This window comes from Hyperolius riggenbachi, chromosome 11 (genome assembly GCF_040937935.1).
Source record: "Hyperolius riggenbachi isolate aHypRig1 chromosome 11, aHypRig1.pri, whole genome shotgun sequence".
NCBI classification, from domain to species: Eukaryota; Metazoa; Chordata; class Amphibia; order Anura; family Hyperoliidae; genus Hyperolius; species Hyperolius riggenbachi.
In genome coordinates, this window is record NC_090656.1 from 88,028,177 (window position 1) to 88,051,535 (window position 23,359).

General features: G+C 43.3%; 2 protein-coding genes across 6 annotated transcripts in view; one reads left to right on the top strand and one right to left on the bottom strand.

Annotated features, from left to right (window-relative positions):
- Positions 1 to 10,223, top strand: part of TMEM258 (transmembrane protein 258) — a 29,496-nt gene extending 19,273 nt beyond the window's left edge. The window contains exon 4 of the mRNA XM_068260431.1: positions 10,069 to 10,223. The gene's annotated coding sequence lies outside the window, so the exon portion shown is untranslated. The remainder of the gene's footprint in view (positions 1 to 10,068) is intronic.
- Positions 10,224 to 10,297: 74 nt separating this feature from the next.
- Positions 10,298 to 23,359, bottom strand: part of MYRF (myelin regulatory factor) — a 257,540-nt gene continuing 244,478 nt past the window's right edge. For all 5 annotated transcript variants that reach the window (XM_068260423.1, XM_068260425.1, XM_068260424.1 and 2 more), the window contains 5 exons: positions 20,801 to 20,888; positions 18,347 to 18,421; positions 18,158 to 18,260; positions 14,954 to 15,058; positions 10,298 to 11,484 (listed from right to left, as the gene is read on the bottom strand). In XM_068260423.1, the coding sequence (XP_068116524.1) occupies positions 11,401 to 11,484; positions 14,954 to 15,058; positions 18,158 to 18,260; positions 18,347 to 18,421; positions 20,801 to 20,888 (455 nt within the window). In that variant the 3' untranslated portion in view covers positions 10,298 to 11,400. The remainder of the gene's footprint in view (positions 11,485 to 14,953; positions 15,059 to 18,157; positions 18,261 to 18,346; positions 18,422 to 20,800; positions 20,889 to 23,359) is intronic.

Below are 23,359 nucleotides of genomic sequence, written 5' to 3' on the forward strand. Positions count from 1 at the left end.
GCTTTGCACAGCATCAGGGAAAAAAAGCCCGGGCAGTTTTTTGATGGGTGGAGCTTAGCTAAAAATACAGCTAAAAATGATGCTTTGGTAAGAAAAACAAAGTTCTAATGCTGTGAAACTGTTAAACGCCAAGCCTTTTCATTTCTGCTGAGTAGATTTTTAGTCCGGAGGTTCACTTTAAAGAAGAACTCCAGTAAAAATAATGTAATAAAAAAAGTGCTTCATTTTTACAATAATTATGTTTAAATTATTTAGTCAGTGTTTGCCCATTGTAAAATATTTTAAATCCCTGATTTACACTCTGAAATTAAATACCTGGTGACATTTTTACCGTTGGCTGGTGATGCAGCTGCTGCATGCTTTTTTGGCAGTTGGAAACAGCTGTAAACAGCTATTTCCCACAATGCAACAAGTTTCACAGACAGGAAACTGCCAGGAGTCCTCAGTTTCTTGTGGGAGGGGTTTCACCACAGTATCATTCATACAGCGCCCCTTGATGATCTGTTTGTGAAAAGGAATAGATTTCTAATGTAAAAGGGGGTATCCGCTACTGATTGGGATAAAGTTCAATTCTTTGTCAGAGTTTCCCTTTAAGTTCATTTCTGCTAATTTAGGCTCAGTTCCCAGTATTGTGGAAACGGTCATTCTTTTTGTCCGTTTTACCGCATCAGAACAACTGGAGTGACACATGAAATCGATTAGTCTAAAACATGCTCATAACCAGAGATATTTTGTGGGGTCTCTGTTTTAAGGCATCACGCTCATGACAATAGTCTTGCTGCCTGCCACAAACTCACTATGTCATAGGAATGCAGACAGCTAGGGTATGCATGAGGAGATAACAGATTGTTTGCAAGCTGTGGACAGTTGTGACCTCCCTCGATTCTTTATGATTGCTTAGATCCTTATTTCAGAAAGACCCATTTTGATGATGCTTACCAATCAGTCGCGCATTTAGGTCTTTGATAAGATCTCTATCACTTATTTGTAAGCGTAGAGCTGATCTACTTGGCCATCTGCTCCCAGCCCTTTCTGCTCTCTCACTTTAGGTGTACTTTAAAAAATTCTAAATAGGAAATGAGGCAATGCCCGAAATAGGGACAGAGTGGGTTAAAATAGTCAGGTTGTTTTTATTGCAGCTTAGTAAACTCCTGTAGGTGTTTTTTTTCCAGCAGTAGGCTATTTTGCTACACCCATCCATATGCTCCTGCTTTCTGATCATAGTCATGCCATAGCATATCTCATCTGTGGATCTCTGCAGCTTCTGCAGTCACCTGTTCTTACTTGTTTTACTAATGGTGGGCACTGATGATTCAATCTTTTTCATCCTTACCAAAGCTATACAGGATCTTCTAAAAAAATTAGCATATTGTGATAAAGTTCATTATTTTCTGTAATGTACTAATAAACATTAGACTTTCATATATTTTAGATTCAAATACACACAACTGAAGTAGTTCAAGCCTTTTATTGTTTTAATATTGATGATTTTGGCATACAGCTCATGAAAACCAAAATTTCCTATCTCAAAAAATTAGCATATTTCATCCGACCAATAAAAGAAAAGTGTTTTTAAAACAAAAAAAGTCAACCTTCAAATAATTATGTTCAGTTATGCACTCAATACCTGGTCGGTATTCCTTTTGCAGAAATGACTGCTTCAATGCGGCGTGGCATGGAGGTAATCAGCCTGTGGCACTGCTCAAGTGTTATGGAGGCCCAGGATGCTTCGATAGCGGCCTTAAGCTCATCCAGAGTGTTGGGTCTTGCGTCTCTCAACTTTTTCTTCACAATATCCCACAGATTCTCTATGGGGTTCAGGTCAGGAGAGTTGGCAGGCCAATTGAGCACAGTAATACCATGGCCAGTAAACCATTTACCAGTGGTTTTGGCACTGTGAACAGGTGCCAGGTCGTGCTGAAAAAATGAAATCTTCATCTCCATAAAGCTTTTCAGCAGATGGAAGCATGAAGTGCTCCAAAATCTCCTGATAGCTGGCTGCATTGACCCTGCCCTTGATAAAACACAGTGGACCAACACCAGCAGCTGACATGGTACACCAGACCATCACTGACTGTGGGTACTTGACACTGGACTTCAGGCATTTTGGCATTTCCCTCTCCCCAGTCTTCCTCCAGACTCTGGCACCTTGATTTCCGAATGACATGTAAAAGTTGCTTTCATCCGAAAAAAGTACTTTGGACCACTGAGCAACAGTCCAGTGCTGCTTCTCTGTAGCCCAGGTCAGGTGCTTCTGCCGCTGTTTCTGGTTCAAAAGTGGGTTCATGCTTCCATCTGCTTAAAAGCATTTTGGAGATGAAGATTTCATTTTTCAGCACGAACTGGCACCTACTCACAATGCCAAAACCACTAGTAAGTGGTTAACTGACCATGGTATTACTGTGCTCAATTGGCCTGCCAACTCTTCTGACCTGAAACCCATAGAGAATCTGTGGGATATTGTGAAGAAAAAGTTGACGCAAGACCCAACACTCTGGATGAGCTTAAGGCCGCTATCGAAGCATCCTGGGCCTCCATAACACATGAGCAGTGCCACAGGCTGATTGCCTCCATGCCACGCCGCATTGAAGCAGTCATTTCTGCAAAAGGATTACCGACCAAGTATTGAGTGCATAACTGAACATAATTATTTGAAGGTTGACTTTTTTGTTTTAAAAACACTTTTCTTTTATTGGTCGGATGAAGTATGCTAATTTTTTGAGATAGGAAATTTTGGTTTTCATGAGCTGTATGCCAAAATCATCAATATTAAAACAATAAAAGGCTTGAACTACTTCAGTTGTGTGTATTTGAATCTAAAATATATGAAAGTCTAATGTTTATCAGTACATTACAGAAAATAATGAACTTTATCACAATATGCTAATTTTTTGAGAAGATCCTGTATAGTAGAAGAGTAAACTGAGTGAATTATATTGAATGGATAATATAGACTGCCCCTTATATCACATAGAAATGGATTGGATGAAAATGATTGGATCATTAGTGGCCACCTTAATGCCTTCTTATTAGGTCACTGAATTGGTGGATGAATAGTGGTGTATACTTTTTTGCTGTACACTTTTTTTTTTTTTTTTTTTTTTTTTTTAAATTGTAGCATTGAATTTAATGATTCCCCAGAGGAGGATTAAAGAGAACCCGAGGTGGGGTTCTGAAATGCTAGCTGCACACAGAGGCTGGGTCTGCCTATACAGCCCAGCCTCTGTTGCTATCCCAATCCCCCTTAGCCCCGCGTGGGCTCTGCTATCCCCCATAAATCACAGCTGTGCTGTCGACATGCAGCGTGTCGCAGCGGGCTGTGTTTATCTCTGTACTGTCAGTCTGCTGCTCCCTCTGCCTCCTGCATAGCTCCGGTCCCCACTGCTAGTGGGTCCCAGGCCTCAAGCACACTTTTCTCCTCATCCCACCCTCCATAGCAACAGAGGCCACGTCTCTACAGCATAAACTCTTGCCCAAGTAATCAAATACGCGTATGTGTGTACAGGGCTTTAGTGTTGGGCATCTTATTTACAGTGGTGTGAAAAACTATTTGCCCCCTTCCTGATTTCTTATTCTTTTGCATGTTTGTCACACTTAAATGTTTCTGCTCATCAAAAACCGTTAACTATTAGTCAAAGATAACATAATTGAACACAAAATGCAGTTTTAAATGATGGTTTTTATTATTTAGTGAGAAAAAAAAACTCCAAATCTACATGGCCCTGTGTGAAAAAGTGATTGCCCCCCTTGTTAAAAAAAATAACTTAACTGTGGTTTATCACACCTGAGTTCAATTTCTGTAGTCACCCCCAGGCCTGATTACTGCCGCACCTGTTTCTATCAAGAAATCACTTAAATAGGAGCTATCTGACACAGAGAAGTAGACCAAAAGCACCTCAAAAGCTAGACATCATGCCAAGATCCCAAGAAATTCAGGAACAAATGAGAACAAAAGTACTGTAATTGAGATCTATCAGTCTGATAAAGGTTATAAAGCCATTTCTAAAGCTTTGGGACTCCAGCGAACCACAGTGAGAGCCATTACCCACAAATGGCAAAAACATGGAACAGTGATGAACCTTCCCAGGAGAGGCCGGCCGACCAATATTACCTCAAGAGCGCAGAGAAAACTCATCCGAGAGGCCACAAAAGACCCCAGGACAACATCTAAAGAACTGCAGTGGGGAGGTAGAGGAGATGAAGCTTCAGCACACTCAAGATGACAGCAAGGGACTGGACTGGACTCTATTCAGCATAAGACCGTGGCAGTGTAATCCCCTTTTAATAGCGTGCACAGGCTGTATGGCAGCAGGCAATTTATGTAAGAGGGAGAGATGAGGTGGAGCCAGCACTGCAATTAGGGTGATTTATTGAAGCGCAACGAGCGGTTGTTCACCGCAATGGGGAAGAGTAGTCATACTCTTCCCCATTGCGGTGAACAAGCGCTCATTGCGCGAAACTGTCGTCCGCAGGGGGATATAGACCTGGCGCCCACCTTCCCGCTTTGCATCCGACTGTGCATCTGTTTTTATCCATTCAATAAATCACCCTAATTGCAGTGCTGGCTCCACCTCATCTCTCCCCCTTATCTAAAGAACTGCAGGCCTCACTTGCCTCAATTACGGTCAGTGTTCACGACTCCACCGCAAGAAAGAGACTGGGCAAAAAATGTCCTGCATGGTAGATATCCAAGGCGCAAACCACTTTTAAGCAAAAAGAACATTAAGGCTCATCTCAATTTTGCTAAAAAAACATCTCAATGATTGCCAAGACTTTTGAGGAAATACCTTGTGGACCGACGAGACAAAAGTTGAACTTTTTGGAAGGTGCGTGTCCCGTTACATCTAGCGTAGCAGTAACACAGCATTTCAGCAAAAGAACATCATACCGACAGTAAAATATGGTGGTGGTAGTGTGATGGTCTGGGGTTGTTTTGTTGCTTCAGGACCTAGAAGGCTTGCTGAGATAAATGGAACCATGAATTCTACTGTCTACCAAAAAATCCTGAAGGAAAATGTCCGGCCATCTGTTCGTCAACTCAAGCTGAAGCGATCTTGGGTGCTGCAGCAGGACAATGGCCCAAAACACACCAGCAAATCCACCTCTGAATGGCTGAAGAAAAACAAAATGAAGACTTTGGAGTGGCCTAGTCAAAGTCCTGACCTGAATCCTATTGAGATGTTGTGGCATGACCTTAAAAAGGCGGTTCATGCTAGAAAACCCTCAAATAAAGCTGAATTACAACAATTCTGCAAAGATGAGTGGGCCAAAATTCATCCAGAAAGCTGTAAAAGACTCGTTGTAAGTTATCGCAAACGCTTGATTGCAGTTATTGCTGCTAAGGGTGGCCCAACCAGTTATTAGGTTCAGGGGGCAATTTCTTTTTCACACAGCTCCATGTAGGTTTTGAGGTTTTTTTTTTCTCACTAAATAATAAAAACCATCATTTAAAGAGACACTGAAGCGAAAAAAAAATATGATATAGTGAATTGGTTGTGTACTATGAATAATTACTAGATTAGCAGCAAAGAAAATATTCTCATATTTTTATTTTCAGGTATATAGTGTTTTTTCTAACATTGCATCATTCTATAATATGTGCAGATTACACAACATTCAGCATTCAAAATGAGTCTTTCAGAGCAGTCTGTGCACTAATGACCTCTCCTCTAGCAGAGAAAAAGAAAACAGTTTGAGATAATAAAAATCAGATAACAGCCCTCTCCACGACTAAACTTAGTCGGAGAGTTAATGGCTTGTTTGCATAGAGATAACAACTGGAGTTTCTTAACTCTTCCTGTACTGGAAACAATTAGACTGATGTATCTGATCTTAATGTTTTATTTCTTAGCTGTACTACACATACAAATAATATCATAATTTTTTTTTTCGCTTCAGTGTCTCTTTAAAACTGCATTTTATGTTCAATTATGTTATCTTTGACTAATAGTTAATGGTTTTTGATGAGCAGAAACATTTAAGTGTGACAAACATGCAAAAGAATAAGAAATCAGGAAGGGGGCAAATAGTTTTTCACACCACTGTATATTAGCCAGCTGTGACTGTGGCTTCCCCTGCTCTTCACACATTTTCTGTTTTAATGCTCCCATCCTCTGGGACTTTCCAGGCACAGGTGTATTTATTTTAAGATCAGTTGAAACCAGGGCTGTGGAGTCGGGCAATTTTGGGTGCCTGGAGTCGGAGTCGGGAAAAAATGCTCCGACTCCTAATGAATTTGTAACTGTAATTAAAATAGAAAATATGATAAAATGTTCTATTTCTCAGATAATAGTCATTAAAAATAATGTATATATAGAGTATATATACAGTAATAGCTGTGCTTAGTCCACAAAAATGAAATAAACCAATCAAAATTAGTTACTTGTGCTGCTTCAATAAAGCAGTCCCCGTATTTTTAAGGTCAGATATACATATCTGATTGTGACTGTATATATGATGTGTACACAGGAATCTCTTATATATACTAAATAACATCTATGCTGTAAGAATAAAGCCTGATGTGTAGCTGTGTCACTAATAGAGATGGTCAATGAGATGGAAATAATTCTGCATTGATGCTGATTTATGCAAATGTATGCACTTCCTTTGCTGATGAAATCAAATAATTTGATATGTTGTTAAAATTTGGTTTGGTGACTACAAATTAAAGGGTAACTGAGACGGATGAAAAGTTTTATACATACCTGTGGCTTCCTCCAGCCCCCTTCAGGCTAATCAGTCCCTCGCTGTCCTCCACCACCCGGATCTTCTGCTATGTGTCCTGGTAATTCAGCCAGTCAGCGCTGTCCGGCCGCATGCCGCTCCCACAGCCAGGAACATTCTGCACCTGCGCAATAGTGCTGCACATGTGTAGTATGCTCCTGGCGGCGGAGTGTGTGCATGCGCACTACGCCCGACTGGCTCAAGTACCTGGACTCATAGCAGAAGATCCAGGTGGTGGAGGAGGACAACGAGGGACTGATTATCCTGAAGGTGGCTGGAGGAAGCCCCAGGTATGTATAAAACTTTAATTTCATCTGTCTCAGGTTTACTTTGTTACACAGTAGTACTATACTCTACATATGCACTCCCCACAGAGCTGCAGGGAATCCAATGAGAATGCTGTGCACATTGAACACAGAGGTGTTGTCTGTTTACAATCTCCTCATTCCCCTGCATAGTACCTGCACATCATTATTACATGTACCCACACTTACATTGCCTAGGGCCTGATAGATGTTCTTTGTTCCGGTTTGTACCTTTTACAAGTACTCTTACCAAGGACTAGTTTTAGTCTAAAGGGAATAAATATAGTAGTCTACATATCCTTCTCACTTCAATTGTCTTGTAAAATTCCTAAGCGTTGGCAGTTAAGAGACGAATTTCATGTTACATACTTTTAATCAACAAAATTGTAATATGCAAATTAGAGGAGTCGGAGTCGGTGGAATCCTAAACTGAGGAGTCGGAGTCGGTGGATTTTTGGACCGACTCCACAGCCCTGGTTGAAACTTTAATTGTACACAGGTGGCTTTTACTCATCTAATTATGTGACTTTTGTAGGCTTTGTTGCCCCAGAGATCTTGGTGAAAAAATATGTAATCAAGACTTTTCCAGTTATTTCTAAATAACTCTGCAAACAGTGTAGTGCGTTGATATCCAAATTAAATTTATCTCCAGGTTGTAACCCTAGAGAATGTTGAGATTCTAAAGGAGGTTTTGTATGCTTTATAAGGAATTGAGAAGCTTTTGTGGTTCCTGCAGGAATTTGGTAGACCACATATGAACTCACAGCCAGAAGCTGGCCACAGACATCAGTGGATGGGGTTATACACCTGTTCTAGTGATCCTTACAAATACATGCATGTGAGATTTATGACCCCATCACCACCATCTCCTCTCAAATTTTCCAGTATACATCAATTGGCATGTGTGGCACATTTGAATGAAGTTGTCACAAACTACTTGGGTTAAAATAGTTGTAGCTTGGCTTCCATGATTGACTTATTAAATCTGGGTATAGCTGCAGTTGTTTTTTTCCAAGTTGAACCCACAGCTTTAGCACGGCCATAGGCTGATTTTATAAAGATTAGGTAGAGTCCATTGCCAAGCAGTACCTCAGTGTATGTATGTAGTTACCCGGAATCGAAATTTTAAATTAGATTGGGCTGCCCACGGCCGAAGGGGGGTTAACTTAGACAATGCGTCCTAAGTTGTGTTCCACATCACTCCCATGCTTCAGTCATCAACCTGAAAGAAGGAAGAATGGAAGTGACGTGGGACACGAATGGGGCGCATCGTCTAAGGTGGACACATTGGGTAAGTTAACCCCCCTCGGCTGTAGGCAGACAATCTAAATTCAATTTCAATTCTGAGCAGCTATGTACTCGTAGCTACTCCATATGCTCACTAGGGATGATCACTGAGGTGCATATATTTCATAGTTCATGCATAATCATTTTTATGCAAATATATGCAGCTTGAAAATGGACCAATCCGGTACCATCAAGGTATAAGCTGGACCAATCCGGTACCATCAAGGTATAAATTAATTAGTCCATTTTCAAGCTCCATATAATTGCATACACATTTGCATAATCCTACAGGAACTATGAAATATTTGCATCTCATTGATCATCCCTAATGATCACCACTATCCAGCACTTCCATTAAAGATAGTCTGAAGCCTTAAAAAAATTACCTTTTTATTTTAGAATGCTCTTCAGCCTTAAAGCGGACCCAAACCAAACATTTTATTTTAATTAAAAATATTTAGTTGCACCACTCTGACACATACAAAGATAAATAAACACTCCTTCAAGCCTATGAGCATTTCAGTGCATGCTTTTCACCCTTCTCTTTTCATAACTAGGATTATACTGGGGGCAGCCATTAGCAATTCCTCCATTGCCGGACACCACCTACTTCACCAGTTTGCCGGATTTTTTCCCGGCAATTTGAAAGGAAGGGAGGGGTTTCTCCAATAAATGTAAAATATTTTATATTTGTCATCATGCAGCTGAAAAAAGGCTGCTATTTAGTATTATATTTTAGAAAATAGATTTTATTTCTGAAATCTTGTATTTTTAATTTGGGTCCACTTTAAGAGCAAAGATGATTTGCCGCATCCCCGTGGCTGTACGAGGTCTTTATCCCCCCCCCCCCCCCCCCCCAATCTCCGTAGCAGAATATCCTAGAGGAGGCAGAGCTACAGCACAAAGCTCTGCCTCCTCCAGTAAATTAAGTAGCAGATTTTGCTGCCCGGGAGAGGCAGAGCTTTGTGCTGCAGCTCTGCCTCAAGTGCACTCAATCACCGCTGTTCGCCATCTCTCCCCGCCCCTCTGGCTTCTTTCACTGAGTGGGGCGGGGGAGGACAGAATAAAGACCTTGTACGGCTGCGGGGATGTGGCAAGTCATCTTTGCTCTTAAAAATTACTTCTATTTCAGAATGCTCTTAAACTTTAAGAGCAAAGATGACTTATGTAGGGGAGGTAGAGCGTTGTCTCCTTGCAAACCCAGTATGTCACTAGTTTTCAACCTATGTGCATGACACACTTATGTGTCGGTGGTAGCCTCGGGTATGTGTCACTGCTCACTCTGTCCTACTCTTCTCTGCTGCCTCCTTCTGCTCCAACTGTAGTATGCATTTTTGGACCTCAGTGGCCATTTTTATTTTTTTTTAGCCCTGCTTTAACTAACAGCAGAGCAGAGTGGGAATACTGCGAAGGGGTGGCTATGGAGTGGTGAGTTAAGGAAAATCATGCCCTTTTACATATAAAGGGTGTGACTTCCTTTCACAGACATTTTGATCTGTGAAAACACAGAGAAGCATCTCTGCACTAGGTGGCAGCAGCATATTGTCCCTGTATCCCCCTTATTGTACTCGTAGCAGCATATTGTCCTTATCGTCCAAACCTTATTGTACCTTACTGTATGTATTTTTCTATCATACATACAGTATATGGCGTTTAGCGTGATTTGTCACAACCTGGAAAAGGTTGGTAACCACTGCGGTATGTCTGTCCACGTGTATTAGCATACTAACCTATTTGTTTTGTCTCCTTTCAGGTCTCTGCTGGAGGGTGATATTTTGTTTGTTTTTTACGCTGTGTGTTTGGGGACCAGTATCGGCCGTTGGTGGCATTGCACTGTCAGATCTGCCATGGAGATTGTTTTTCACAGTGATCCGCTCATCAGACACAATAAAACTCTGTTGTTACAAATGCTGTGTAATGTGTATTATTCCACCCAAACTCTTTTCTGTATGGATGCACAACACCAGTCTAAGTACAAAGGATTACTTATATATTTATATTGTGGGTATTCATATGCAGACAGGATTCATCAGACCCAGATAACAGGGTAAGAGGGAGGGGACAGCAGTGCAGTTTGTAGCAAGGAAATATAAATACAAAATCAGAAATTTAAAAAAAAAATTAAATTCTTAAGAGCTCATGGGTTCAGGATAAAAGCAGGTTTTTTTAACCCTTTCAGTACTTTGCGTCTTAGCTAGGTAATGAAAGGGTTAAAGTTCTGCAAAGCGATTAGTGTAACTTAATTACTGTAGGAAAAACCATATTTACAAGATTTTAACATTAAGAGCTGAAATTCTGAGGAGTTTTAAGCAGTCCAGTATTTTGGTCCTTAAAGAAACATTTTTTTTTTTCTTTTGCACGGCTGGGGCACACTGAGCGCTCACAGAGTCTTTGGAGTGCCCCAGCTTGCTTCCAGGCACTTTTTGGCTGCCCCTACAGGGCAAGATTTTGGTCCTTACTGCCACGTTAAGATTAAGTGCACTTTTCTGGTTAGAGAATTAAATACAAAACACAAGACAAAGAAAACAAATGACATAAAATGCAACAAAACACACACACAAAATAAGTTCAAATATTTCAGTAACGTGAGCTGGCTTCTCCAACCCCTGGCTTAGCGGCAGCTTCTAGCAGTTCAGACGGCTTGCTGACAGATTTGCAGGGGTGTTTAGTGAAGCTGGGAGATGTTGCTGCCCTCCTGGTAACTGATTAAGAAGGGGGAAGAGTCAGGAGTAAGTAGGAGGAGGCTGTAACAGAATCACAATATTAAACACATAGGAAAAATTGTGAACTGGGGAGATGCTGCACCCATTGTCAGCAATTCTTTCCCCCCTCTATTGGACTAGGGAGATTCCATGTTTCTTGCTTGGGGTGGAGTTCCCTGTGTCTCCAGTGTGAATACTCTATTTTCCAGTTGGTCCCAAAAGGTTCCAGTGCTGCTTGGTTTGGTCCAGTGTTGCACATCCAGTGACGGGTGGGGGTGACCCCGTGGCTGCCTGCAGTCTGGGGGAAATGAGGTGAGTGACACATCGGTGTCCACTATAAGGAGGGATATATATGTGGATTATCCAGCTGTTCTGTAAGCACATCAGTCGCAAAGTCGGTAAAAATTGAAATAATAGTCTGTAACTTGCGAAGAATCCACTGTAATATCATAACATCCTGAGGCCTCCTGTAAAAGATGAAATCATAAATACTGATGAACACCTTCATGGGAATACATACTGATACTAATTGGAATATACCATATAAGATACATTGTTTGGGATTATTGCATTTGCCCCTATTTATGCTACATGTGCTAGCCTATATACTAATACTAATAGTGAAGAGTGTCTCAAAGCAGAGTTCCTCAACTCTGTCCTTAAGGACCACCAACAGTACATGTTTTGCAGGAAACCACAAACATGCACAGGTGAGGTAATTAGTGGTTTTCAGCAGAGCTGATTACCTATCTCTGGGGATTTCCACAAAACATGCACTGTTGGTGGGCTTTGAGGGCAGGGTTGGGGGACATCCAAGGTGGAAATAAACAGATGAGAAAAACAATTCTATCTATCTTCCTTCTCTTTAAAAATTATTTTTAGATAGCCCACAGTTTTATTTTACATTTAAATCTAGTTTTTAAGTTGTTACATTGTCTCTGCTCAATGGCACCTTCATTGAAGTATGCCAGAGCTCAAATCTATGATCTATTGACCCTTTGTATCTCTTTCCTGCTCCAGTAAGCCATTTACTGTCAGAAAAGTATGTTATGGCTGTAATTACTTATCCAATAAGGGTTATGCTATTATCTGACTTGGTCCCGACCCAGGCAGAAACTGTCACTTGCATACCTGATTCTTTACTCTTTCAGGCAGAGAAAGAAAAAAAGGAACACAGCATAGTTATCTGTGTGCTACGCACTATACATATACATGTCTATCTCATCATGTCACCTCTGTTGTCCTTTAAGATCACATGACTTGTTGCTATGGCAGCAATGACCACCATTAATTATACTGACTGTCGCTGCACACCTGTGTGCTCTTGGAATGCATCAAAAAGCTAAACTGGACCTGCCTGTGTCATGTACCCAAAAAGGCAAGGAGGTAGCAGCATGCGGGGCTTCTGCTTTTTACCTCTCGGATCTACAGTATTCTTTCAACAAGAAATTATGTAACTCATTTGGAGGACATCTATTGTTAAAAATTGTAAAATTTAAAATGCATACATATGAATGTGCAATTCTCCCAGAACAAAATGCACTTTTAATAACTTTTTTCTTCTATCTCTATCACGGTAGTTAGTGAAAATCTGGCAGGTTTTGACTAGTCCATCTGCTCATGAGACTTTTTTTTTTTAGGAAATTGTGGGCCAGATTTATCAAGAGTGTCTGAGATAAAATATTAGTAGGTTTTTAGAAATCCGTGCAGAACTGTCTCAGGCATCTTAAGAAATCATTAGATAGTGCAGATTCCATCTAAAACTGTTGTAAGATAGGAGTAGCTAGGAAGGTCTCTCATACAGTGCAGTGTGTGTGAGGGAAATTGCTTTTGCTGAGGTAACAAACACACCTGCAGCAGGCTCTGAGGAGGAATTCAGCAGGTGGAAGGGGCACATCACAAATCATGTATAGCCTGCACTCTGCAATCATGTCTAGCCAACAGTTCTACATCTGTAGAACTGCTTTCAAGCACTTTTTAATCTGCGCCAGTTTAGGGATGGATTTGCACTTCTCTTAACTGTAGTGCAGCTCTAGAAATCCACGGCAAACTGCCACGATTACTAGGATTTAAAGAGAACCCGAGGTAGGTTTGAAGAATATTAACTGCATACAGAGGCTGAATCTGCCTATACAGCCCAGCCTCTGTTGCTATCCTAAACCCCCCTAAGGTCCCCCTGCACTCTGCAATCCCTCATAAATCACAGCCACTCTGCTGACAAACAGCTTGTCAGAGCTGGCTGTGTTTATCTCTATAGTGTCAGTCTGCGGCTCTCCCCGCCTCCTGCAGAACTCCAGTCCCCGCCTGCATCCCTTCCCTCCCTGCTGATTGGAGGGAAGGGACCGGAGCTATGCAGGAGGCGGGGGAGCAGCTGAGACTGACACTACAGATGTAAACACAGCCTCACAGCACGGCTGTGATTTATGAGGGATTGCAGAGTGCAGGGGGACCTTAGTGGGGTTTGGGATAGCAACAGAGGCTGGGCTGTATAGGCAGATCCAGCCTCTGTATGCAAATAACATTCTTTAAACACACCTCGGGTTCTCTTTAAGAAGGTTCTTATCATGCAGAACTGTTCTCCCTGCTGGTTAGAACAGATTAAGAAGATAAAACTGTCGGTAATGCGTTGATAAATTTCCCCCACTGAACGTAAATTGCTCAGTCCAGGTGTCAAAATGGCGTGCAGGAAGCTGACTGACATCTTTGTATGGATCCTCTCTAGGGACTGCTTTTGTAAAGAATAAAGTTAAAGTAAACCTGTAAGGAAAAAAGTGCCCCTAGGGGATACTTACCTCAGGAGGAGGAAGCCTCTGGATCCTACACCCACACACACACACACACACACACACGCACACGCACACGCACACGCACACGCACACACACACACACACACACACACACACACACACACACCTTCTGCTCTGAAGCCCCTGAACTCTCCAGAATAATAACAAGCCAGTGATGTGTCTCATGAAGGCACACTATCGTCTTACTGCTCAGCATCAGGTGGAAATAGTCGAGCCCAATTGGTCTGCTCTACTGGGCAGGCGCAGACCCGATTAGGCTTGACTATTCAGCTGCTAGTGTGGCGGTGCAAGGCACGTCACAGGCTTTTTATGGTTCAGGAACCCGAGCAGTAACCTGCGTGCCATCAAGCCCTTTTTGGCATTCTTTCACGCAGGAACAGGGATGATGAGGGAAGCCTCTTTAGGATTCAGAGCCTTTAGAGCCCATTCACACATAATCAGTTAGTATGTGTTAGTACACGTTTTTCCATAGCAGTGCATTGTGAAAAAGATTTCAGTTAAACCGCATTAGGTGTGAAAGGTGCCATAGGAAAACATGGGCATTACTTTGAAAATCAGTTTTCTTTCAGTTATAACAGAGCAACTGATTAAGTGTAAAAAGGCCCTTAGGATTCAGGGGCATTTTTTTTTTAATCAATATAGGTTAACAGGACACTTTTTTCTTTTCCTCACTGTAGGGGTTAAGAATCTAGGCCTGTAAATACATTTCTGGGGAAGCACCTACACCAGGTTTGTATATGTTCCTTATTCTCATTAGGGCACTAACAGCTGTAAAAAAAAAATAATCTACTTAGGCCGGTTTCACACCTGGACTGTGTTTTTGCAATGTTATGTCCCGCCCTGTTGCAACACACGTCAGTCATATGACCCTGTGCCTGAGTGCCCCCCACCCGGAAAAATTGCAGAAAATGAGCTTGTTGGTTGCTGATTGATGTAAAGATGCAATTTTGATTGGCCAGTTGCCGACCAATTTTATCACTTCCATGTAGCATAAGGGCCAACAGATTTTGAATACTATGAACACATTGTGAAGGTAAGCTCTTATACTAGATGGAGGTGGTAAAATTGGTCAGTGATTAGCCAATCAAAATTTCATGCGTGTATGCACCCTAAGAGGTGAATGGCTTACCGGTGGAGACACCCGCAGGTGGAATGAAAAGTCCTGGGATGGATACAGCTGGAGTGACCACAAGTGGTATGATGATGGGGCTGGTGTGGCACAAGTGCCTGAGACCTGGGGAGACATGAGGGTAAAGTCACACAGGGGGTTAGTATGCAGTGTCTTCTTTTTTCCCAATAACTTCTATAGGATAAATCACTGTGCCTCAGGCACCAACCATCTGCTATTCAATGAGCAGCAGGGAGGCGTAGAGGTAAATTGGGAGTTTTCAACAATCAAGCAACAAAGCAGCGACTACTTGGATACAAGCTAACTGTATACACCATCTTCTTCCAGTTATTATTATTATTTTTTAAAGTGGATCCGAGATAAACTTTTACTCATTGCATAATTGTATTCCATACATATAGTTTATAGGGCATTCCTCAAGCCAAATACTTTTTTGTTTTGTTTTTGTTTTAACTCTCTTAATTCCCTATAAAACTAAACAAGCCTTGCACACAGCTTTTTCAGAGTGCCTTGGCACTGTAGCAAGGGCTTATGGGAGCTCAGTCTGGGCAGGAGGAGGTTACTAACCAGAGATGCAGATGGGAGGAGGAGAGGATACTGAATTTGTCACAGGCTGAGGGCTGGAGATGCTATCAGCTTGCCTGTGTGTCACGTGACAAACAAAAATGGCTGCTGTCGTATCACAGGAATAAATTATCATAAACTGTTGAAGCTGTTTGCAGCTAGAGTTGCTGTGTAAACTATCTACACTTTGGATAAGATATATAGAAAAGTTACTTGTTATAGATAGTTTTTCATCTCGGATCCGCTTTAACCTCTACAGCTACATAGGGGCTGCCACTGCACCAAGTTACTACACAAGGGGAGACTAACTGCAGGCAAAGGCCACACACATACAACTAGGTATCTCTAATGCAGAATAAAAGCAATGTTACCTAAGGCTATTCTGCCCTTTGTTTGCATCATATATTGCATAACTGCAGCATTGTAATCACTGTAAAAGTCTACATAAGCAGTTGCTTTTACCTTCAGTATCATATGCTTTAATGGCTGCATCTGTTGTAATAAGGATTACTCCCTTTCTAGAGGGACCTTTTTATAATGTTATTTGAACATGATATAATAATATATGACCTCTAAAGTAAATCTGCAAGGAAAAAAAAAGGCTGATACTTATGAAGAAGGAAGGTTCTGGATCCTATTGAGCCTTCCCTGTCCCCTCATTCCAGCACTGTCACTCTGTTACATGTATTTGACCCACCTGTCGAACATCCCTTCGAGGACCCTCACAAGGTGTCGGCAGCACTTGGGAACACGAGTACTCCTGGAGGTGGCGTGACTTAACGGGACAGTGGGAAAACGAGAACACAGAGGGGACAGCGAAGGCTTGATAGGACCAAGAGCCTTCCCTCTCCATAGGAGAGAAATGTGTAGTGTGGAATAATTATAAACAGCAGCTTGTTTAATAATGGAAACAGTTGTGTGGAACTGTAATGTTAATATAGGACAACCAGAAGACGGGGGCCACAGGGCAATTACAGGTACCCGAGGGGGCAGAAAGGAGAACGGAGGGAGCGGTATGCATCAGGACAGCTCACCATATATGTCTGCTCCCACCATTTCTCATCTTCTATTGGGCTCTGGTATCCTTTAACCACTTAACTCCAAAGGGGTTTTTACTCTAACAGACATGAGCGATTTTCACCTTTCATTGCTCATCCCTTTCATTTGCCAATAGCTTAATCACTGCTAATCACAATGAAGTGATCTATATTTTGGGTTTTTTCACCTCCAAGGACCACCAAGACGTTTTAATATGCCTGCTTGTATTTAAGTGGTTAAAGTAGATTATTTGAAGTTAACTGACGATGTAATGTAAATAAATATATAAGCTAAAAGAGAGAATCAATACCCAGCACTGGAAGGGTTAAGCACAGGACAGCTTCACAGGACACCTGGCAGCCAGGGGGATGGAGGGGGGAGCACTTCCCAAATCATGCCTAGCCTGCACTGCACTGTAGAAGTGCTATTAAACCGGATCCGAGATTAAAAACTAACTAAACAGCTTCAATAGTTTATGATTATTTATTCCTGTGATACAATGAGGGCAGCCATGTTCTATTTGTCACAGGCTGAGGGCTGGAGATGCTATCAGCTTGCTTGTGTGTAATGTGACAAATTCAGTCCCCTCTCCTCTGCCTCTGAAATCTCTGGCTAGTAACCTCCTCCTGCCCATACTAAGCTCCCATAAGCCCTTGCTACAGTGCCAAGGCACTCTAAAAAGCTGTGGGCGAGGCTTGTTTAGTTTATAGGGAATTCGAGTATTAAAACAAAAGTATTTGGCTTGACGAATGCCCTATAAACTAGAGTAAATGAAAGGAACACAATTATGCAATGAGTAAAAGTTTATCTTGGATACACTTTAAAGTGACTCCGAGCTCAGACTAAAAATAAAATTTGAACTTACCCGGGGCTTTCTCCATCCCAGCCCTGGTCGGGACGTCCCACGCCGGCCTCCTGGCTTCTCCCGGCGGCTGTCCGCATAGCGCGTACAGGCCGGTCCCCCGGGCGACACTGGCTAGTGTCGGGCCTTCTTCCTTATACGTCACGAATGACGTCACACGCCGACCGCCGCGCGTCATGACGGCGGCCGGCGTGACAGCACGGCGCATGCGCAGTTTAATCGCACATGCGCCGTGCTGTCAGCCGGCCGCTGTCATGACGCGCGGCGGCCGGCGTGTGACGTCATTCGTGACGTATAAGGAAGGAGAAGGCCCGACACTAGCCAGCGTCGCCCGGGGGACCGGCCTGTACGCGCTATGCGGACAGCCGCCGGGAGAAGAGCCAGGAGGCCGGCGTGGGACGTCCCGACCAGGGCTGGGATGGAGAAAGCCCCGGGTAAGTTCAAATTTTATTTTTAGTCTGAGCTCGGAGTCCCTTTAAGCACTTCTTAATCTGCGGCAGTGTATGGATGGATTTGCACTTTTCTTAACTGTAGTGTACTTCTAGAAATTCACGCTAAACTGCCGCAATTAAGTAGGATTCATGACGTTTTTTTTAATATCGTGCAGAACAGTTCCTCCTGCTGGTAAGAACTGTTTAAGAAGGAAAAATGTTGGTAATGCTTTGATAAATCTGGCCCCGAAAGATGGAGTCACTGGCCAATTTCTTGCTAGGCCCATCAGTGTTCTCTTACATACACACCTGGGAGCAGTCCTGATATTCTGAAGATGGTTTGGTTACAGGCATCTGGCACTTCTCCCCTAGTGACGATTCACATAGATTCACAGACACAGGGGAAGTGGCACTAAATGGCAACAAGCAGAACAGATAAGTGTCTCATAGATACAACAGTAGAGAACAAATGTGGAACGGAACTATATAGGCACTCACTTAAACTCCAGTGTCATTTTGCCGGTCAGTGGGCTGTGCTTGCTGAGAGGGAGTGAAAATGTATAATTTCCTGCACTGTAAAGACAGACAAAAATAATTTATTGCATAAGCAAGTTAGCTAAACTATGACTTCAACATAATGCAGTAGTGTGTTTTTTGCATTATTGTTTTATTTAATGTGTTTTGTGCCTCACACTGAAATAATTCTTTTTTAAGATACATAGAGGTGCTGCTAAGGCCACCCCCAGTATCGACATCAAGTGTCTGCCCAGAATAGACAGCCAAAGGTCAAATAGGTCTACATTTTCTATTCGCCACAATTGCACCGTGAACCGTCGCAAACGGAGTGTAATCGCACCAAAAATTGTGCAGGCAGACAATTGCAATGTAAGAAACAACAAAACTCGCTAATGGAAAATGAGCACTGCGATTTACATGTAAATCACGGTGCTGTTGCGATCGGAGAAAAGGCCGCAATCCGCTATTTGGAGCGGATTGCAGGAAGTGGAAAAGGGCCATTTGTTCTCTTGTTGCTGGAGATAATTTTCTGCACATCCTCCCAAGGTAGGACATGGCTGACAGCACTCAACAAAACTTTTTTGAATGAGGAAGAAGTACAGCTTCTGTCAACGTCACTCACATCCTCCCCTTGTGACACCACTGGGTCAGATTCAAGCGCTTGGTGTCAAAAGGGCAGGAAGTGAGCAGATTTTTGTCCAGAATGAGGACAATGAAAGCAGTAAGAAATTTAGGCTAATGTATAAAAAACTGAAAAACAAATAGGCTAAAGCTGAGCTTCTGTGTCACTCTAGTGTACTCCAGAGCACCAGGGCCGGTTTACCGAACAGGCAACAAAAGCAGTCGCTTGGGGCCCCTATTCAGAGTCAAAGGGGCCCCATCAGCACATAAACCAGCCCTCGCCATCCTGTCAGCGGTGGCTGGATGGCATAATGGTTAAAGAGACTCTGAGCAGTGCAGTAACTATGGAAAGATGCATATCATTTTATAGCTCTCTTTCTCCTCTTTCCAATGAAATATAAACAGCCGCCCTAAGCCTTTTAGTTTTCGCTATTTTCACAATCGAAATCGCGGCCATGGCAATTTCGATCTCGAAAATAGCAAAAACTAAAAGGCGTAGGGTGGCAGTTTATCTATCAAGAAAGAGAGCTTCAAAATGATATGCATCTTTCCATAGTTACATTGTATTACACAGGACGACTTTTCTCCAAAGTCGGCAGCTCGATTCAGCACAATGCATGAAATATAAGGAACCCAGGGGGATATAATTACAAACATCATGCTGGTAGGTGTGAGGATGTAATTAATTAGTTGTGGGTATGCTTAAAGGTATACCCACAGGCACTGCTCGGAGTCCCTTTAAGGGCTCTGCCTCTGACACAGGAGACTAGGGTTCGAATCTCGGCTCTGCCTGTTCAGTAAGCCAGCACCTATTCAGTAGGAGACCTTAGGCAAGTCTCTCTAACACTGCTACTGCCTATAGGGCACGTCCTAGTGGCTGCAGCTCTAGTGCTTTGAGTACGCCAAGAGAAAGACGCGATATAAATGTTATTTGTCTTGTCAAATGATGCCATGCGCTGCTAATTGTCTTCAGAGCCAGCTCCTGCTACTGTGCGCTCTGCCACTGCCCACTCCTCTCTCCCTTCCCACAGAGAACCACAGCTGCAGCAAGAATGATAGCAGCAGATGGCAAACGCTCACTCACCTATCCATGATCCAAGCGACAGAGATCCCATCATCTGAAACCCATCTGTCTCTTCTACAGTACAGCCACTCGCTCTGAACTTTCTGATTCTCAGATCAGACAGGAAGTAGTAAGTAGTAATAGTAGTAGTAACAGAGCGACAGAACTCTAGAGGAGACAGATGGGCTCCGGATGACGGGATCTCTATTGCTTGGATCTTAATAGGTGAATGTAAGTCATCTGGTGCTGTCATTCTCCCCCGCTGCGGCTGCCTTCTCTGCTGGACTATCGTATTCACTAAGATGGAGGCTGCATGGTCGCTGTCTAGTTTGGGAGGAAATCGGTTGTTCGGTGGTGGGGGTGGTTATGTAATTCTGTCTGGGGAACGGCTTCCGGTTTGGCGGTGTCCAGAGCTTTCTGCTATTGCCAGGCTGGAGATGCAGGGGGAAAGTGCTGCTGCTGTGATATCTGGCGCCCTCTTCACAGGGGTGCCCCAGCCCCTGAGTGCAAATGTCCCAGCCATTCATCTCTCACTCTGCATTTTGCCACTGCTATTCCCTGCATTGTGCACCCACAGAGGAAAGCGGGCTGTTGCCCATAGCAACCAGTAGCTCGGCTGCCCCGGTGTGTGCGGCATGTTGCTGTGCAGCTGCATCTTCTGATTCTATTACGACATGATGGGGGGGCCCAAATCAGTTACTTTGCTTAGGGCCCCATTTAGCCTTAATCCGGCTCTGCAGAGCACAACTCACCCACAGGTGTGTTGGGAGGCACAAAGCTGATCTGTGATGAGAGTGTCCGTCTCCAAAAGCCGGATGGAAGAGACAACAGCACGGGTATCTGCAAAACACAAAAATCCCACAAAACACGTGACATTTCAGTAATCAGTGATAGAAAATGTAACAGGAACCACTCAAATACTCTCCCTTCCTTTATAAATTATCGAGACTCTGGCTACATAGCTACCGGTATATAAAAAGTATTTTTTTAAAAAAAAGTATAAATAGCAGTATAAAAAGCTTAGCTAATGGCTGGTAACTGCTTCTTTAGGGTTCTTTCGCACTACACACAGCATGGGCATCTTATTGTGTTAAGGCCCATTTCCACTAGGAACCTGCGGCCATTTCTGATTCGGCCATGGCTCCCGCTCTGCTGTGTAGTCGCAGCCCGAATCGCTAAGTGGTGCCATGCACAGCTACAGGGATTCAGCTGCGTGCTGCATAAATCTGCAGCAAGCCGTCTAAAATCGCACCGCAGTGCTATCTGGACGTCAAGCCATTACAGGGATAGGCAGCATTTCCCCATGCAGCTCACATGCAGGGAAACGCTGCAGATTTAGCCCGATTCGGGCGTTGTTCAAATAGGCCGTTATGGTGCAGACTTTGGCGGGCACAACACAATAGAACTGGATGGGAAATTGCATGCATTGTGTGATAAAACGTTCCTGGCCATGTTACATCACAACTTGTGGAAATGCACAGCTGTACTGTGTGTGGACTTACATATTACCATGCGGATCTCACGCTATGTGCAGTATGTCACAACTGACAGCAAAGCACAGTGTGAACGAATCCTTACAAATACCAACATTGTTTGCTGACATTCCCAGCACAAGTGATTGGCAGACATCATTTTCATTATTATTTATATAATCAATGATTGAAATTGACCTTTTTTTTCCAATTGAAAACTTTATTGCTACAACAAAAAAAGACATCACAATGATCGGCTTAAGATTTAAAAAAACCTCAAAAACACATGCGTGTGCAGGATTACACAGAATCTAGTGTATGCAATGTTAATAAAAGACAATTGAAGTGAGGGGGTATGGAGGCTGCCATATTTATTTCCCTTTAAAGGGAACCTGAAGCGAGTAAAATTATTTAAAATAAACACATGACGTAGCTGCAAATGAATATTACATACTTACCTCACCGTCAGTTCCTCTCAGAAGCTCACCGTTTTCTTCTTAAAGTGATTCCTTCCAGTTCTGACAATATTTTGTCAGAACTGAAATATACCAGTTGCTGTCAGTTATAGTTCAGCAGCTGTCAGTTACAACTGAATGTGCAAGGTAATGTCCACGTTTCCCTATGGCTCAAGTGGGCAATATTACAGTTTAACAGTGTGCTGACCACAGGGCCGAGGCATAGGCTGGAGAGGTGTAGGAGGGGGCGCAGAATTCATTCACCTGTCATTCCTAATTGTGTATGAAGCAGAAAGAAATAAGAAAAGGGGATACATGGCAGTGACTGCAAGCCAGATAACTAGATATTAAGGTGTTGGGGAGGTTGTGGGCAATGTGGCGCCTCTTGGTCTAATAGCAATCAGTGTGTGACGGCTAGGGTGGGAGGGATGGAGGGGCGCACTTTGGTGTCTCAGCATTGGGTGCTGGAGGACCTTGTCCCGGCTCTGGCTGACCAGGAAGCTGTTATGGGGTAATGGCCATTTTTTAAAATAGAGGACGGAGAATTCCATAGATCACAGTGGACAAATGGGACGCAGGAGAGGAGAAAGAGAGTGAGGAGTACATTACATAGGAGGTAAGTATGACCTGTGTATGGTTATTTTGACTTTTTTAATTTCAGCTCAGGTTCTTTTTAAGCAATACTAGTTGCCTGGCTATCCTGCTAACCCTCTGCCTCTAATACGTTTAACCATAGCCCCTGAACAAGCATGCAGCAGATCAGGTGTTTCTGACATTATTGTTTACGGTGACCATACGTCCCGCTTTACCCGGGACGCGTCCCGCCTTCAGGGGCGCTGTCCCAGGCTGCATGAGGTCCCGGGAAACGTCCCGCTTTTAGCAGCGGGACGTCCCGGCCTCGGGACTCTGGCCATCGTACAATGAACTAGCTGCAGCGTCTCCTAGACGCTGCGCTAGTTAATTCCCCGCAGCCCCGCTCCAGCCTGCATTGTCCTCCTCCAGCAGGCACAGGCAGAGCAGGGCTACGGGAAGATGGTGCCCGGAGGCGGAGCCCTGTACTGGAGACTATTTCAGTCTCCAGTACAGGGCTCTGCCTCCGGACGCCATCTTGCCATAGCCCTGCTCTGCCTGATAGCCTGGGGAGCTGCGCACACACACGAGAGGCCGGCCGGCTGGCTGACTGACTTATGTCAGGTAAGTAAATGCTTTTTTTTTCCAGGTGAAATGTTTGCCCCCATTGCGTTCATTTTGTGCTGACATGTTTGCCCCCATTGCGTACATTTTGTGCTGACATGTTTGCCCCATTGCGTACATTTTGTGCTGACATGTTTGCCCCATTGCGTACATTTTGTGCTGACATGTTTGCCCTGATTGCGTACATTTT